General features: G+C 43.6%; 1 protein-coding gene across 1 annotated transcript in view; it reads right to left on the bottom strand.

The window, feature by feature from the left end:
* cntnap2a (contactin associated protein 2a) overlaps nt 1-18391 on the bottom strand; it is a gene marked incomplete at both ends in the record, with an annotated part of 398026 nt that overhangs the window by 182779 nt on the left and 196856 nt on the right. The window contains one exon of the mRNA XM_080020721.1: nt 3002-3149. Coding sequence (XP_079876847.1) covers nt 3002-3149 — 148 coding nt within the window. The remainder of the gene's footprint in view (nt 1-3001; nt 3150-18391) is intronic.

The raw sequence follows: 18391 nt of genomic DNA, 5'->3' as shown, positions 1-18391 counted from the left end.
AATAAACAAGCGAATAGCGAGTTTATCCAAAAGCGCAACTTGGGTGTGTGGGCACAGCACAAGTTAAGTTTAATTGAATTTCTGGAATAAAATATGTACATGCATCTCTTATAAGAGCAATTTATGCAGAGCCTTAATTGAAAGTTGTTATCAAAATCAATTTGGCAGCGTTTAATAGGATGAAAGCTAAGAGGCTGCAAGAAAGTCGGTTCTCTGGGATATTCCCTTTTTTTGTTAACAAGTCTATGCGTTTGTCCATCTGTGCTCTCATCTGTGCTATCTATCTATGCATGTCCTGTACACTGGTCCAAACGAGGAATAGCAAATGCTTGAACATAATAACTAAGATATTCCCTTTTTTTTTTTAAAGCAACATCATCCTTGAAGCGCATCTTCTTTGTTGTGGACTTGCTCCAGAGTATGTAGGGGCAGTCTCTCTCTCTCTCTCTCTCTCTCTCTCTCTCTCTCTCTCTCTCTCTCTCTCTCTCTCTGTGTCTCTCACTCAGTCTCTCTTTTTCACCCCAAAATCCAAACTTGCCAAATCAGAACATATTTAAAGAAGATATGCTTATTTGAATGTTGGTACACCTAAACTACCAGAGAAACTAGCAGAGAAAGATCTCAGATCTAAGCTCCTGAGCTTTTTGACACTTAAGAGGCAGGTAATGGGCGAGAACCAAAGCTGTTAACTCCGCCCCCAACCACTCTCCCACTGGACAACCTGTCATTGTCAGTGGGCTAAAGTGTGTAGAGTATAAAAAATGAGCACGTGAAAATATATGATACTCTCCTTCAGTATGTTAGGGAGTAATGTAATAGTTATTTAAATCATTCATTTAAAAAATATATATTGGAAAATGCAAAATTCTAGTTGATCCTTTCATTTTAAGTTCAAGTAAATAATGTTGTTCTAAAATTATGCACACTATACTATAATAACCCCCCAATTATTCTGTAACTTCTAAACATTCCCATTTCCAGCTTTTATTGTTTCATAACAATGATCCTTTTAACAAAGTGGCACTTTTCAGATCTTTCACTTTTCAAACCAATCACGAGAAAACATTTCCCCTAATGTATTTAGCTGGGTCCCCCACCGCCATTTGCATTCTGGGAAACTGTGTTTTCCTGGCGCATAGACATAAATGAGAGCTTCTGCCGCACTCTTCTCATAATCCATGACAACACTGAGATGATACGTTTTCCACAGAGAAGTGAAATGTCCTGAAGTTTCTTTAAAAACATGTTGCGGAAGTGACGCCAGCTCTTCTTCTTCTTTGTGTCCTTTTGAGCATCTTCAGCGCAACATTTTTTTTTTTTGCCACGCGAAGAAGACCCGGTGTAGTCCAAGTTAATTTATAACCTTATTTTATTAAAACGGTTTCACATTCTGACTTGACATCACACGGAATATGGAAGAATTATCTTGATCTGCATGTGTGCATCAAAGGAACCGTAAGGTAGCCAGGGCTAGTAACTTCATATAAGCTGCGAGATTGGAAAAAACTCGAGGAACATACACACAATTGGGGGAAAATATCATGCATTTTGAATGTCCGGTAGCCCACCACTGACATTTACTGTATGTCCAATATCATCAACAGCTACAAAGCAGGAAGTGTTGTTGCAGACTTCCTGTATGTTGTTCTGTGAAACTTTCGTTCATCACGGATGAACAGAAACAAGCATGCGTTTTGTTTGCGGGAGGCGGTTCCAGCCGAAACTCCGGAACGACAGCCAGTGAAACCAAAGACGCAAATAGATCCCCAAGCCCGCACAATGCACCACACGAGCACAAAAGAAGCGTCATTTGGTGACAAACTATAAGCATTTATGGATCCTCAAACTGTTGTTTGTTATATTGAGCAGGTTCTTCAACATTTAATATGAAAAAAAAACAAAAAAAAAAACATGGAAAGAAACCAGCCAATTTTGTGTTGATTTGCGGGACTGCGAGTTTGCCGACTCGGCCCCCTCTTCACCAGACGCTGTCACATATTTGGTCATGGATGTACTGTAGAGCAAAATTTGCTTCAACATTTTAATGACTTCTGCTTTAGAGCACACCCACTTCCTTCATCTATCCAAATACAATACAAATACATGTATCTAGTACAGATAAAGAGGCAAAGGCATGCTGCGTGTGTGTGTGTGTGTGTGTGTGTGTAGTCCTTTATATTCACTCACGTACAGTACTTCCATTATTTTTATCCCATTTTCTTTCCAATGTGGAATTAATTCCTAATGAAGGAACATGTTCTGTGAATTCATTAGATATGAAAAAAAATGCAGTAGTTCGTCCCTATGGCTCTATAATTGTGAAACCTTAATTATTTAGTACTAGAAGGAACAGAGTGAGAGCTTTTGTCTGTCTGTCTCTGTAAAACCGGTTGCGTGTGGGTGATCTGTCATCTTCAACGCTGACACAAGCCAGTGTGAGTGTAAAATAATTGCTATGTAAATGTATTAAAGTGTCGATGTTAAAATAGGATATTTAAAATCGGTGTGAAAAAAAAGAAAGATGCTTGCAAAAGTAAGACATACGTATACAGAAGATGCTGCAGGCTCGTGCAGGGGGTGGGTGGTACCCGAGCATCTGCCCCTTTGCCCCTTGATGTCCATGATGCCCTTTTTATCGGGCGCTATTATTTTTGTTTTAAGCGTGAATGGGCATCCAGGTTGTCTGGGCAAGATATGTATATTCAATGAGGAAGGTGCGCCCGCAATTGGGGCACCCACGATGGCGTGCATTGCGTGCTCCGTTTAAAAAACAAAACAGTGCACAACGGGGACACCCCACGGCAACCCACCTCCTGCCCATTGACATATTGCCTAGAGTGGCAAAATGGCTAGAACCGGGGCTGCTTCCATGTGCCTTGCCTTTTCTTTTTGAGCACCTGCCCCTCTTATGTCTGCATGGTCTGATATACAGTATGTAAATCTGAGTCTGTGAGAGAGAGTGTGTGTGTGTGTGTGTGTGTGTGTGTGCGCGTGTACTCACAGTAGGAGCAGCCATATATCTCGATTCGCAGGCCGATACGTCCCTCCTCACTCCAGTCCAGTGGGACAAGCCTCAGGAAGCGAGCCACGATACCCTGCTGCAGCTCATGGCGGACGGCGCTCTCCGAATTTGAGTTCCCAGAGAAGGCCTGGGGGCAGAGAGAGAGACAGAGAGAGGGGGGGGGAGAGAGAGAGAGAGAGAGAGAGGGAGAGAGAGAGAGGGAGAAAGCAAAATTAAATACAGCAAAACCTACGTGTCGACAGTGAAACAAGCCCAGGGTCTGTGAGTACATGTTCCACTCACAACATCTTGTCCTACAGGTGTACTGAACACACACACACACACACACACACACACACACACACACACACACACACACACACACACACACACACACACACACACACACACACACAAAACATGCAGAGTAATTATGAACCTACATATTTAATACATCAGCTGCAGGCAACAGGGGGATGAAAAATCCGCTTTGCAAAATCAGCTTTACATGTGTGTGTTTGGAATTCCTTGCTCAGTATAATTTGATACGGCTTCAGATTGTACTGTTTTTGCAGCCACAGAGAGCAGGTTACAGGGTTGTAGGGCTGGAGTCTGGACTCGGTCTTAAGTCGGATATCCAAGGATTCAGCCTCATCTCATAGTTGACTGTGTACAGGCTCAAATTAGTTTCTTATAGTGTTGATGCCCAATATTTGAATTTAATTAGATCTTGTCATGGTTTGGCCCTGTTTGTTATAAGTTCATTCTGTTCCTTGATTTGCCCTGTTTTGCCAAGAGCTATTCTGTCCCTTGCCCCATCTGTATATCCTTGTCTCTCTCTCTCTCGCTCTGTGACTCTCTCTTGTTTCCCTCCTGGTCCTGTGTTCTCTTGTTTGTCCAGCAGATGTCCTTCGTGTGTTCACCATAACCCGAAGCTGCTTTCCCACATGCACTGTGACCCGGAAATGATCGGGAAATTACCCGGAGGAGATGTATGTGTGAACGCAAATCACACATGATCTGTGTCTCAGATCAATAATTGGAATAAATTGGGTGGGGACATTACCCAGACTTTACCCAGCCAACACCTAAAGTCTGCGTAATGTCCAATTGAGCGGTGAACAGGTGATTTCCCAGATCATTCATAGCAAGTGAGTGGGCATGTTGCGTGTTGATGACGTCTATCATGCGTCAGTTATTTACCTAAGTGCGGATCTTCGTGCACACAGCGTAGATGCTTCGTACTCCTTTCTGCTTTCCTTTATTTTCCTTCACACTCTTTCGTTTATATTACGTCCAAATACATGCAGTATCAATGGCAAAAAAATATAAGTCAATAGCCTGGTCCGCCATCTTGGGTGTGCTAAAACCCCGCAGCGTCATTGAGTGCCATCCTGCACATGCTACCCAGGCTCCGCCCCTCGTCTAAACCGAACAGATTATATCCAGGTGGTATGAATGCGTCTGACACAGACAATTTCCGGTTGTGTGCTACATGTGTGAAAGGGCAACTACGGTCAATGTCCAGACTTGATTATCCGGATATTGTCCAGAGTGCATGTGTGAAAGCAGCTCTAGTGTCTTTTCCCTTCAGCTGTGTCTCGTCTAGTCATCATCCCCGTGTATTTAATTTGTCTTCTCCAGTCAGTCTTTGTCAGATTGTAAATTCCCTGTTCGTAAGTGTTAGCTGTATGTCCTTCAAGTATTTTGAGTTCCTTTGTAAAAATACCTCACCATGTCACCTGCACTTGGGTTCACCTGACAGCACCATCACAGATCTGAATTTCCCATCGGGGATTGATAAAGTGTTATCTTATTATTTCTGGAACTGCAATTATTTTTTCTTTTCTTAAATAATATTGTGAAAAATCAGCCCAAAGTATGCACAACTCACCCACATCTGTAAATATAAAGACCGATAATTTATTGGAAAACTTCAAGTCTCAAACAACCGCGCAACACTCTCAGACAGGGTACAATTACATAATGGTGTCTGTGATATGTCTGAGATCCTTTCTGAATTTTATCAATACAATCTCTGAAGAAAAATACACTCCCCTTGGTGTAAGAGGGAGTCCCTGGTGCCCTGTTAGGGGACTCCTTGGTACCCTACTGAGGGACTCCTTTTTACTGGTCCCTTTTCAAGATTTCTTTCCTTTTCCCAATGGGATTGGGGGAGTTTTTCTTTCGCTATCTGTGAGTTTTGCTATAGGTGCTGCTGCATTTTCCTTAGAATGTAAGCCTTTTGAGGTTGTTCTTGTTATAAAGGACTATACAAATAAACTACACCAACATTTTTGACCCACCGCATACCTTAAGGTCACATTTCTAAATTTGACTGTGGTGTGGGGAAGGTGTGGCATGAGCAGCCACACCTGTCTTGAGTCTAGGTAATTTGGCCCAGGAACAGTGTGGCTGTACGTCTGTTGCCCGTTCATTGGTTTAATGAGCAACAGGTTAAACCCCCATCCCCCAACACACACAGGAGAGGAGCCCTTGTCATGACATGTTGTCCATCTGCTCCAGGCTTGTTCCACCTAGCCCACTCTTTACAATAAACTGTTGTGTTTCTAGTCCATGGTTTGTGTCTCTGTGTCGGGGGGCCCTGAATACGTCACTTGGATGACATGTGGCAGGCGAAACTGCCACATTGACATGTTTTCACGTAATATGAAAGTGTAGAATCAGAGCTTCAAAACAAAACAAGGTATCACTTGTGGGAATCAAGCAAATATCTTTGCAGCTATGACTTATTAAGGTGTTGGAAACAGAAGTTCTGAGAAATCAGGCCTTAAAGTTTTAGAAAACATTTCCAGATTTTTGCAGCACAAAATAGACATTTAGAAACACAGTTAGTGCTTTAAATGGTTAGATTTGGATAGTGCTGTACTCCCTCAATGAGATAATGTTGAATGTCTTTTACTAAAATAACATAAGCATTCATTTACGTATTATGTATACATATGTGATACTAATGCAATATGGGAGGATGATCTTGATCTGCACCAAATGGAACTGTAAGATCCCCGTTTGTTCAACAACTTGGAGAGGAACTCAACTAATGCTGAGCCAGAACTTTTTTAATAATTGTCTCATATTTAGAAATTAAACTCTGTTTTGAAAATCCGTTGAGATAGAAAACAATTCTAGGAACATAAATCTGTTTTAATCTAATTTTAGACCAAAAAAGGAATTTCCGATGTTTTTGAATTGATTATTCAAAATTAATATCAGATGACACAATGGTGTTCAAATTCTGAAACACTGTGAGAGATAAAACAGCACAAAATAAAAACAAACCATCAGGTTTGATTAATGATTACACCCAGCAGTGAAATAAAGCAGTACTAGTCTGAAACCACCTGAACATTCACAAATAAAAATAAAGGTTTCACAGTCTGAAATAAGGTTTAAAATGCTGTCTAGGCTTCTTATCATAATCTAGTGCAGGTCTGACTTCTATCAGTACAGTAGTTTTTGATTAAGTCCTGGTCTTAAGTGGTCTGTGTGTAGAAAAAACAGTGAAATCCAAATCCAAGTTTTCACAAATGAAATAGACAATTTTAAATGTTGTTCATTATCAATATGAAAACACAAAACATTTACCATGTGTTTTTATTGAAGTTCAGCCTTGCACCAGTTATGTCTGTCAGAGACACAAGTAGGTTGCTGACAAATCAGAGCTTTTTGAACGTATAACCTCAGATGGTACAAATCTGTATCGGAGGTGGGAATACGGTAAATCCTCCTGCCCAGAGGCTGTATAGGTAGTAGGTATAAGTACATGCTGTGAACCTGCATATACGCACCACTACACCACACAATAATACCCTTACGTGGGATGGTTATGTGTGAACATAGTTTAAAGAATTTCAAAATCTGCTTTCCAGACGCAAACATCGATGAGGAAAATGAATTTATTTTCAGTGGTTAACTACCCCCCCAATTCTCAAGGGGTTAAAAAGTGGTGGCATCAACCCACAACTTGGTGCAGCAACTAATCACATGGGAATGGCCATCATTAGCTGTGAGTATAATGTTCAAAGCCTTTACACTCAAGATAATTCTATCAGGGGCAATTACGCATATAATGTTTATTACCTTGAAATTGGGAAAAGATGGACATACAGTGTCAGGCTGCAGATCAAACGATTTCTTATGATCTCAGGTTTCTGATGGTGTAAGACACTTGTATGTGGCACCAACAAACACAAAAAAAAACAACTCCAGCTCCTCCACCTCACTCGGAGCCTAAAAGGGGCTCAGGGCTTAAGAGATTAGGAGTTTTTCCATGGAAAAACCTCCTCTTAAAGTGTACCAGATGAATGCATGTAAATGTTAAATGCATGTCCCCGGACCACAAAAGAGGGTTTGGAATACCCCCACCATAGTTGAAAAAAATAGGGGTCCCCAAACAACATTTTGCATAGGGCCCCAAAAATGCTGGAAACCGCCCTGCTTGCAAGCACGTTAGTAGGAAAAAAACACATCCACTTGGGCAACTGAAAATATGCACATATTCTTCCATGTATTTTCTTTTGCTGGAAGGGATTTATTTTTGGTGAATTTGTACACCAGCTTGTCGACATAGACAATATGTGGATGAATGGGAGCTGGAGCAAGAAAAGACTAGGCTCCAAAACCATAAAATGTGGTTGGATAACACATATGCTGAGGTCAAGCTCCAGCAAACCAAGGCGGATCAGCGAGAGAAACAGGACGCAGAGCTCCACAAAGAATGTGAAGTCGGGGAAGCGTACCTTAACCAAAAGGCCCCCCTGAGGACTGGGAATGAGGAGAAGCTTGAAGTCTTCTCCATATTGAGGAAAGGAGCCATACTGCTGAGATGATTGAGCTCAAAGTTGCTCATGATTACTGTTGACCATGACGCCAGAGTCCTCTTACAGCAGGGATTTGATGACCCCAAGCAGTATGGAGGTCAAAGAGAGATTGGGGTGATTACGATTTTACGATTAAATCGTATATCACGATTGACTCCATCGATCGCGAATGACATTGATGACAGACTATTTTTTTTATCTGCCAGGAAAAATCTGAGCATTGAAATGGTGTTAAGTGCAGTTGACCGTGGTCTGAAACTGGAGCAGAGAGAGGGAGGGCCTCGCTCTCTCTGCTCAGCGCTGTTACTCTGGATTTCACGTCCCCTCTACAGTCCCATACAGAGACTTTGAGGGGCAGGCACATGGACCCCCAGCTCCGGTTCGGGGCATTTTGCCGCTCTGGGCAAACGGAGAAGCACAGGGGAGCGCAGATCACTGGGAGGAGACGTCCCGTCGCAGCCCCCCCTCCCACTTGCATGCCGCTCTAGATGCAGATCCTATAATAATAATATAGCAACGTATAATAAAATCTCATAGAGAAAGATTTCTATTTATTTTGATTCCTGAGTTTCTTACTTGTATGGAACATTTAAAATGCAAACCTAACTCAGATAACTGGAGTGGAGTTTTATTTGCTTATCGTCCAGACAGTGGTGTGCGCCTGTCATTTTAATTTAGATCAAAATTTTTTTTTTGTTTGTTTCCTACAAGTATGAAACAAAATTTTTAAACAAAACTGAGTTCAGGGACTGTCCTGCTCTGTTCCAACAAAAAACAAAACATGTGCATGTTTCCCTGTTGCTATGGGACTTCATTTAGTAAAAAACTGGATGCTTTAGTGTACTGTAAATACCTTTCTTGTAAATAATAAATCCTGCACTTCTGGAACAGAGAGACCGCATTTGCAACATTAAATGACATTTTATGCGGGCATGTTTAATGTTGCAAATGCGGTCTCCTCGTTCCAGAAGTGCGATTGAAATTGTGCACAGTGGCCCAGGCCCACTGCGGCCTGCGCCTGCACGTCCTCCCTCACCACATCCATAAAGCTTCTCTTTTGGCCTTCCTCTTTTCCTCTTGCCCGGCAGCTCCATCCTCAGCCTCCTTCTCCCGATGTAACTCTCATCTCCGCTACACGCGTGTCCAAACCATTTCAATCTGGCCTCTCTCGCTTTTCCACCAAACTGTCCAACCCGAGCTGTCCCTCTAACGTACTCATTCTTAATCCCGCCCATCCTTGTCACTCCCAATGAAAATCTCAACATCCTCAACTGAACATGGAGTATCGACGCAAAAAATAGCTACTGATAAGTCTGTAGCCTCGTCCGCCATCTCGGGTGTGCTGTAAAACCCTGCAGCGTCGTTGCGCCACGTCCCGCCTCCCACAGGCTCTAACCGGGCTCCGTCGTCCAAACCAAACGGATTATTTCCAGGGAATGTAAACACTTCCGACACGGACAATCTCCGTTTTTTTTTTTTGCCGCATGTGTGAAAGGGTAAATCTGCGGAACGTACAGATAATCAGGTCCGGACATCGTCCTGACATTGTCCGGAGTCCATGTGTGAAAGCAGCTTAAGAGTATCAGAGAAAGAAAAGGCAAGGCATAGAATGTAGAACGATCTGAAGGGCTCAGGAGGGGAAAGAGGATAAGTTGAGGAAATGGAATTACCTTTTGCAAATGGTGAGGTTCGTCCTCACTTTAGTCGCTTGTGGTCGCTGTGTATCAGTCACTTGTGGACAGTCACAGTTGAGGGAAAAAACATTCCCTCCATCGGCAGTCAACGTGGGTGGCCGGTCAAAGGGTGACGCACTTGACTTCACTTCGCTGTGCTCATAATTAACCTCACCAACATGCCTGCACACACCCTGGATTTCACAAATGAATCCCAAAATGAATCTATCTCCATATTAAGATACATAAAGTTACCAGTCACTCAGATGACCCTTCTCTATTCTCTATTTGCCGAGTTGCTGAACTAGCTCCCGAGCGCAGGGTAAGGAGGGCGGGGAAAAAAATAGATCCGGGTAAGTGGTGAAGATCAAATTCAAACATGTACTCACACCTTACCACTTTGCACCTTTTTCTTCTGTCTTAAATACAAAAAAAGGGTGAGAAGGTCTTTAAGGTCTCAGACTAGGAGACCTTGGGATGTTGGAAACAAAGCTTGTCGAATCACAGAAAATCATTGCGGTCTCAAAATAAAAATAAAAAAAAAACCCTCCGCAACACACGGAGAACAGACAGATCAAACTTTAATGCGCAGTGGGCTTCGTGTGTTGGGAGCGCCCTCCTCGGAATCCATGAACCCTGTCGAAGTCCGAAAAGAGAGAGTTAGAACACGGAGGACTGAATTCAAACTACGCCAACTACTCTCCCTCTCTTTCTTCTGTTCCACTTCCCCTCCTCCTCCTCCTCCTCCTCCTCCTCCCGTCCTTAACATTCATTTGATGTGAAATCGAACACGTGTTTGTACAGAATCCCTGAAGGGTGATGCTGCCAAATTGCGAAAAAAATAAAAATAAAACCAATACGGGGGCTCACGGGGGAAAACCATGACTCAGCGTTTTCCGTATTTAGGCGGCTTCAGTGCTCTTGCAAATTTTGGGAGCCGGCTTTTGGGGGATGAAACGCTTTGTAAGTTATCCTCGGAACAAATACTCGGTGATAAAAATAAGGATGACATGCACATTATCTGGAAGCGTTTCTGCTAAATCATCCGCCAGCCACTTTTTCCACCTTAAGACATTCCGCCAACGCGATATCTGATATCTGCTCGCTTCTCGAGTCTCGTCCCGCCCGCCTCCGCTATTCTCACCGCGACTCAACTCTCATTTTGAACTTTCGACGGCCCGGTATCGCAGTTCGGCGCAAATAGAAGAAAAAAGAAACTCAGACACGCCCAGTGCGCCAACGCGACGCTCGCTTCATTTGTTTTTCAACTTTTCCTCCTCACCGCGTAAACGCTCGCATTTGCACGTGGAGCAGCGGCGCTAAACCAACAGAGGAAAGCCATTAACAGCCGAGTGGGTAAGTAGCTGAGAGCAATACGCCAGACGACCATGTGCTATCCCAGATAAGAGCCGGAGCAGGCAGGGCAGCCGGTGAGCAGCTGGAGTGAGGGGGGGGGGGGAAGAAGATGTACTTAGATAGAGAGGTATCCTTTCTTCTGTGGCGGGCAGCTCTTCAGTGACCCAAGCGTGTACCCCTGAAGATATGCTATCTGCAAAGGAGGAGATGTCAAGAGTTCAATCTCCACTCCAAATTACTGTAGCGGCTCAAAGGGGGTGGGGTGGGGTGGTGGGATAAAGGGCAAATGCCGATTCTACCCGCCTTCCCAGTCTTTTTTTTATTTTTTTATCTCACCTTTATTTTGTTACTTCAGTTCATTAATGCCCGACTTCCAACTTCTGCATGTTCACAGTGTCGAGTGTCTTCATGGACGGAAACAGCCCGAAGACCGAGGACCGGGTTCATGCACCTGCTCAGTAATTACTGAGGAACCGATGCGGGGAAAAACGGCCAAGTCATTTGGTATGATTCATCCTGAATTTGACTGTTTTACACTTTTCATTGCATTCAAATAAATAATTGATTCAGCTATCGCCGTGGTTCCCGCTTCCCCGCCAAATGACATCAGTTTGAGAGAGTTTGCATGAAACTTCCCATCCTTCCGCCAAAACGATTAATCTTGACGGAACTGAACAATTCCAGTGCGCACGGCGCTGTAAACTCCGTTCACGATGACGAAACCCGAAAACGAAAAACGACGACCCTTCCAATTTTCTTTCGCCGGAAGACGAAAAGTTATTTTCCTCTCTCCAGGAGCGACTCGCTCATTGTTGGCGTTGAAAGGAGAGGCATCCCAGTCGCCGGCCTCCACCTGCGGTCTCCACTTCGCTCCGCTGTTGAGCCCCGTCGCTTGTCTCCGCTAGTTTTGAGAGTGTTGTACCGCCGGCCCGCCCCCCTGCCCTCAAACTCTCCCCGTGCTATTCTTTCACCCTCAGTCCTCCGACGCCCCACTACCGTCCTCAACGACTCCCCAATCCCAAGCAAATGCCTGCGTAACTTGCTTGCTACACACACACACACACACACACACACACACACACACACACACACACACACACACACGCACACACTAGTCTTCCTTGCCTTTTATACCGTTCCGAAATTCTAAAACCCTGTGAGCTCATTCCATTGTTGGAAATAAAATAATGAAATAAACGCAAACACACACACACACACACACACACACACACACACACACACACACACACACACACACACACACACACACACACACACACACACACACACACACACGAGCGCATACAGTACAGAAAGCATCCACGGCAATGATTCGGCTGACTGCATGCAGGAGATTTCACTTCACCCTGCTCGACCAAACGCTCTCTCTCCCCGCCCGAGCACTGCCGGGAAAGAAAAGACGCGGGGGAAGGGGGGGAGAGAACAAAAGCAGTTTTTATTTCCATCCCTCCCCTCAAGAAATAAAAAAAATACAAAACGAAAAAAAAACAAAAAAAAACTCCACCCCTCGCCAGCCAACTTTGCCCCCCTCCCCCTCCTTCTCTCCATTGTGTTTATCCGGCTGTTCTGCACTTATCTGTGCTTGGCTGAATGAACAGCTCAATTTTCTGTGGCATCACTAGGCAAAGAGCGGGGGCAGAGCGAGGGAGGGAGGGAGGGAGGGGGGCGGGGGAGAGGGAAGAGGAGAGGAGGGAGAGAATGAGGGAGCGGGAAAAGTTGTGGCTGCCGAACAGCTCAGAAAGTGGTCAAACCGTTCAACCATTAAATTCCCTCTCCTGCAAAGCCAAGACATTAGCGAGCCATCGAGTCTGTAATTCCGCGTGTGTGTGTGTGTGCGTGTGTCTGAGTGTGTGTGTGTGTGTGTGTGTGTGTGTGTGTGTGTGTGTGTGTCTTTGAATGTGTGTAACTGTAGAGAAACTTAAGAGCTTGTTTAATCAAACATTGGGGTAATTTATGGCAACAAGGAGCACAATTTACCAAAAGCAAACTAAGTGACAGTGTTTGTGTGTGTGTGTCTGTATGTCTGTGTGTGTGTGTGTGTGTATGTGTGTGTGTGTGTGTGTGTGTGTGTGTGTGTGTGTGTGTGTGTGTGTGCGTGTGTGTGTTTTTTAAATTATGGAGTATAAGTATTTGGCTATACATGCATAGGGAGGGGTGTTTTTCTGATCTCTATGTTTGTCTGTGTGCACACCCAATTACAAAAGAAGTAGGCATAATGTATAATACATTTTTTGTCACTCTAGGAGACATGTTGTTTTGCTTTTGTCCCAAATTAGCTTAACAGTGTTAACGGGGATAAGGTGTGCCCTTGAGGTGGAGAGCCAGAAGAGCTTCAACTGAGCAGTGGGAATTTCTGAGTAATCCAGCTAATTATGAGCCAGTATGAAAATGGGAATTGAGGTTTTGGGTTTCTTACAGAGAGGCTGTGTACAGTCAACACACACACACACACACACACACACACACACACACACACACACACACACACCACAACCGGGAGTCTGCAAATAAACTGTGTGTTTGCCATAAAAGCCTTCGTCCAACAATGGACAACGGACACCTCTGACTAACTGAATCGTACTCAAACATGAAAGTACTCAAGTCTATTTTCACAGCATTTAGGGGAATTCAACAAAATCAAGTTGACCGGTGAATCAAAAAAATATAAATAAAGAGAAAAGTCGATTAGATTGGATGGATATTTAATTCAACACCGGAGGAAGACTGCGGTATAACAGCAGCACACATCGGAATAAAAATTGCAAAAAAAAAAATGTAATGAAGTAATAATTGAATAAATATAGAAAATGCTAAATTCTCAATATACAAAAGTTTGAAAAAAGTTTAAAATAAAAAAATTATTTTCAATAAACAACATACATTTGAATATGTAATAAACCGTAACCCGTAACCTCTGTAAACCTTTGTATCAACAAATTCGCTGTTGAAATCCCTATTACACCCGGAGTTGTGTATTTGTTTGACTAGCTTTACATTGCACATCATAAAGCACGACTAAGCAATTATAGCTGCACTTGACGATTCACGGTTCAGAGAGATTTGCGACGTCATCGCGTCATCTTAAACGGACGCCTCGGCATCTCTGCATTCCTAAAGGTAAACAAAGGGTAAGTAAACGTTCGTTGTTGGCAAGTTTGAAGTCCCTGTCATTCGACGGAAACAAGCCGATCCCTCAGACACAGCTGGTCTCATTCACACACACACGCACACGCACGCACACACGCACACACACACACACACACACACACACACACACACACACACAAAAACGCATACGCACACGCACACACACATACACACTACGACAGTATATACTGTATGTGCATCCATATAGTACATCACACACACAACACAGATGGTAAACCGTTGAGGGAGTCCAGAAACAACCTAGGTAAGTAACTGAGGGGCACACACACACACACACACACACACACACACACACACACACACACATAAACACTACGACAGTATATACTGTATGTGCATCCATATAGTACATCACACACACAAAACAGATGGTAAACCGTTGAGGGAGTCCAGAAACAACCTAGGTAAGTAACTGAGGGGCACACACACACACACACACACACACAACCACACACACACACACACACACACACACACACACACACACGCACACACACACACACACACACACACACACACACACACACACACACACACACACACACACACACACACACACACACACACACACACACACACACACACACACACACGCTGCTTCCCCCTGTCAGTTCTCCTTCCATCTTTCAAGCCTCAGTCACTCACTGTGTTCCTCCCCCCTGGCTGCAAATGTTTCATTTCCTCATTTCCTAAAAGTACATCCGTTGTTCGGCGCGAGCATGGGTTTCCACGTGCACAACGGCGCGTGTCCGTTCACACGCATATGCAAGCGCATTGTGTCTCGTTCTGTCCTCTCAGAGAGTGCAGCCGCGTCGGGTGTCTGTCTGTTTCTGACAGTCAGACAGTGCCTCCCACCGCGCAGATCTCCAGATACAGCTGGCAACGGAGCTGCATCTGGGGTTTGCTCGGGGATCCTTTGTCAGCTCAGGCGAGAGTTGAAGCCATTGTTTATTCGAGTGTGTGTGTGTGTGTGTGTGTGTGTGTGTGTGTGTCTGAGCGTTAGCAAGCGTGTTTGGCGGTGTGACTACATGTCTTTGTGTGTTGTTGCTCAAGAGAAGCAGGGGAAATCAGCCTGGCCCGGTCTGGTCTTTTGTTTATCGACAAGTGTACAGGATGCATAGAAGGATTTGTATTTCTCTGAAGCCCTGTGGGCGGCTGCGTCGGCCTGTGTGCGGTTGTCCATGTATTTGTCCTTGTTGGAAGAAAGAAAGAACGGCCAAGGTGTCTGTGTAATTAAAGTGGAAATATATAAGCTGTAACAAGGCTACGGTGAACCGCGTAGCTCTGAATCTTTTGAATCAAGTTTTCATAGGGCTTTCACAGTGAATGGTTTGCATTGGATTTGGGTTAGAAATAACATGAAAGCTTGTCCTTTTTCCCAGATGTCCTCTCCAGATGAAACACAAAACAAACAGAGCTGATCATCCCTGACCCAACATTTGCATAAACCTGCACCTTGTTACAGGTTTAATATGTTAAGTAGAATCAGATTTTTTTTTTTTTAAATGCTGAAACACTGGACTTTTCCCAGCGCAGTACTTTGTTTTGCATTATTTAAGCAGGAGCAATTTAAGCAATTTCGGTGTACCTTCTTTTGTGTTTAACACCCTGAATTGTTAAGATGGGTTAACCTCCATTTCATCTTTTTTTTTTTTTTTTGTGTGTCCACGTTTCTCTTGAAAATATGCACATTAAAAGCCTTTGTTTGGAGCTCTTATTGGCTGGAGCATTATCGTCAAATGTTTTACCGAAAACAGCAGAATTAATTAATGTCCGTGGCTTTTTGCACAAAAATATTCACGGGTTCCAAATAGAAAGTCTGTGAAGTAGTAATTGTGATAAAAATGAACCAACTGCACTGGCGCGGGGAGCCTCAAAGTTAGTGGTTTCAAGGCCTTTCGCATTCAGTCATTATCCAAAAAGTAAGAGGGAGAAAGAGCCTGGCGGAAAATGCAAGCGCATTTTTGAATTCACGCCGTCATCATCCTTTACTGTTAGCGCGCAAAATATTCCAATGTGCTGACATACATTCTACTCGGGTATGCAGCCACAGGAAAAAAAAAGATGGATATTGACAACGAAGGAAGAAAGCGAGATAGATAGATATCTTAGGCATAGGTGGGGGTGAGAGAGGAACAGAAGGGGAGAATGCAGCTTCAAGTGCTCATTACTCAGGCTGTTAGCGTTTGGCGCCTCCTCTCCCCTCCTGCTCGCTGGGGAACTCCACTGACGGAGGACGTCCCCCCAGTGCCACATGCGAGAGCTGTGTGTGGGTGGACGCTCATCAGCACCACCGGTATGCTTGTGACGAAACTGAACTTTTTGAGCAAAACGAGGCGTTAAAGAGCAAGAAACTAATAAAATCACGGTGTTCCTTCTGACCAGGAGTCAACTCGCTCTTCAGAATTCTTTCCTCACTTTACTGCATGCATTCAGTCTTTGAGTGTCTGTCAAGTGGCAAGTATGCCAGTTGCTCTTTATTGTAAAAAAAAAAGTTCTTTCTAGGTTTTAGTATACTACCTATTTCAAGGGGGAGACAATGTGTGAGATCTTTGGGTGCAATCACATCTCCACGGGTGGCACAGTGAGCAACATGGGAGCGCAGCACATCTTCCCCTGCGATCACCAATGTCATCTTTAAAGAGGGCCTTTGCTAAAAATCACATTTTGATTTCAATTTATGGCTGTTCGTTATCCATTTTTGGCAGTATTTTAAAAAATAAAAACGTGAAATCAAACATTTTAAGTATCAAGGCCAGTTTCAGTGGAGACCACCGATAACTGGAACCGGTCTGAGAAGGGAGCAATATGATGTAGCTTTAATTTCCTAAAATGATTTGCGCAAATATTTCCATTGGAGGAAACGCGCTGTGTGGGGCTTGTTATAGCGGAGGCTGAAGAAAGCCAGCATTTCAAGAGTTAACGTCAGCTCAATTCCAGCCACTTCCCGAGCATTTAAAAAAAAAAAAAAAAATAGGGCACGAGGCTTGGACGTCACACGATCGAAGAGGGACCGCAGCGTTTGAGCGCCCCAGCTCTCTTGGGGCCTGTGCATGGCCAAACCACGGAACAATTAAAATGGCAGCATCATTGAAATTCCATGGTCGCCACATCCGTAGGACACTCCCGTGACCCACTGGGAGGGTTCCTCTCCATCTATTTCAATTCGGCGTCCCTCTTTCTCATTATTCATATCAGTGACTTTCAATTTCCATTCACTTCTTATCTGTAATGGAGTGAGCTGACATTAAAAAACGACAACGTTCAAGTCTTTTGAAGTTGCTGCACACGATCGAGTCACCAATTTGAGAGTTAGGAGAGAATTTAGATCAATTTGAAGCCCAAGGACCAAAAAAAGAAATAAGGGCATATGCATGACCGTGAGGGAGTACCCCCCTCTGTGGTCCGAGTCATTTTGGATTTTAATGACTGAATGCAGGAATTCATTTTCTGCAGCCAAAGGCTGGTAAGAAACGGGAGCCCTAAGTCAAGGGTAGACAAACATTGTCCACTTTCAATCCGCAATGCCAGTGGGGCAGACATGTGAGTGTGGGAGATGAATGATTCAAGAGATTCAAGAGGTTTATTTGTCACATATACAGAGTAAACCTAAATTTGAGTGAAACCTAAATTTCCACTGAATAAAGAGATTTTTTTTCGTCTATAGTCAAATATCTTACCATTACATCAGTGAGGTGCTATTTGGCTCTTTAGTGAGCTTTAGATGCCTTATTATTTGTCCAATTGAGGAGACTTGCATTTTTTTTGCAGCAAAACCAATCTTCACATGCAGGTTATAAGTATCCAGAAAGAAGATGGAAAAAATGGCTTTTAAAAATGACCGATAATGGAAAAACTACATCATCATTAGCATAGGAAAGATTTGTCACTTATATTACCATCTGGATGAATACAAAGCGGTGGGAATAATTTAATCAGGCATTACATTTATTTTTGTACCTCCAATCAATCCGTACATATAAAATAATCTGGGTCTTTAATAATCTACAAGGAAAAAGTCAAAGAAAATGAAAAAAATACAGATTTGAAGACTACTGTTTTTATTATATTGTAGAGAAAATAACAGAAATAGAGAGACCTGACAATGCTAGGGGGGCGAGGGGGCGAAGAGGGGCGGTTGTGGCGCTTGTGGCACCGCCGTGATTGTGGCACTGCCCCCTGCGGTCGCCTGCGCCGGCGCTCCGGTTGAGTTTTGCACATTTTAGTATTTTTTTCCGTTTTTATCATAATGTATGCCAAAAAAGCATCGGCAGTTACCTCATACGACCGCGATGCACTCATGGATATAAAAATTTCCCTAAATGAACAAC

Source organism: Zeus faber, assembly GCF_960531495.2.
Source record: "Zeus faber genome assembly, chromosome: 19".
Taxonomy (NCBI): domain Eukaryota; kingdom Metazoa; phylum Chordata; class Actinopteri; order Zeiformes; family Zeidae; genus Zeus; species Zeus faber.
The sequence above is the reverse complement of the archived record's forward strand: the minus strand, read 5'-3'. Positions and strand labels throughout refer to the sequence as shown.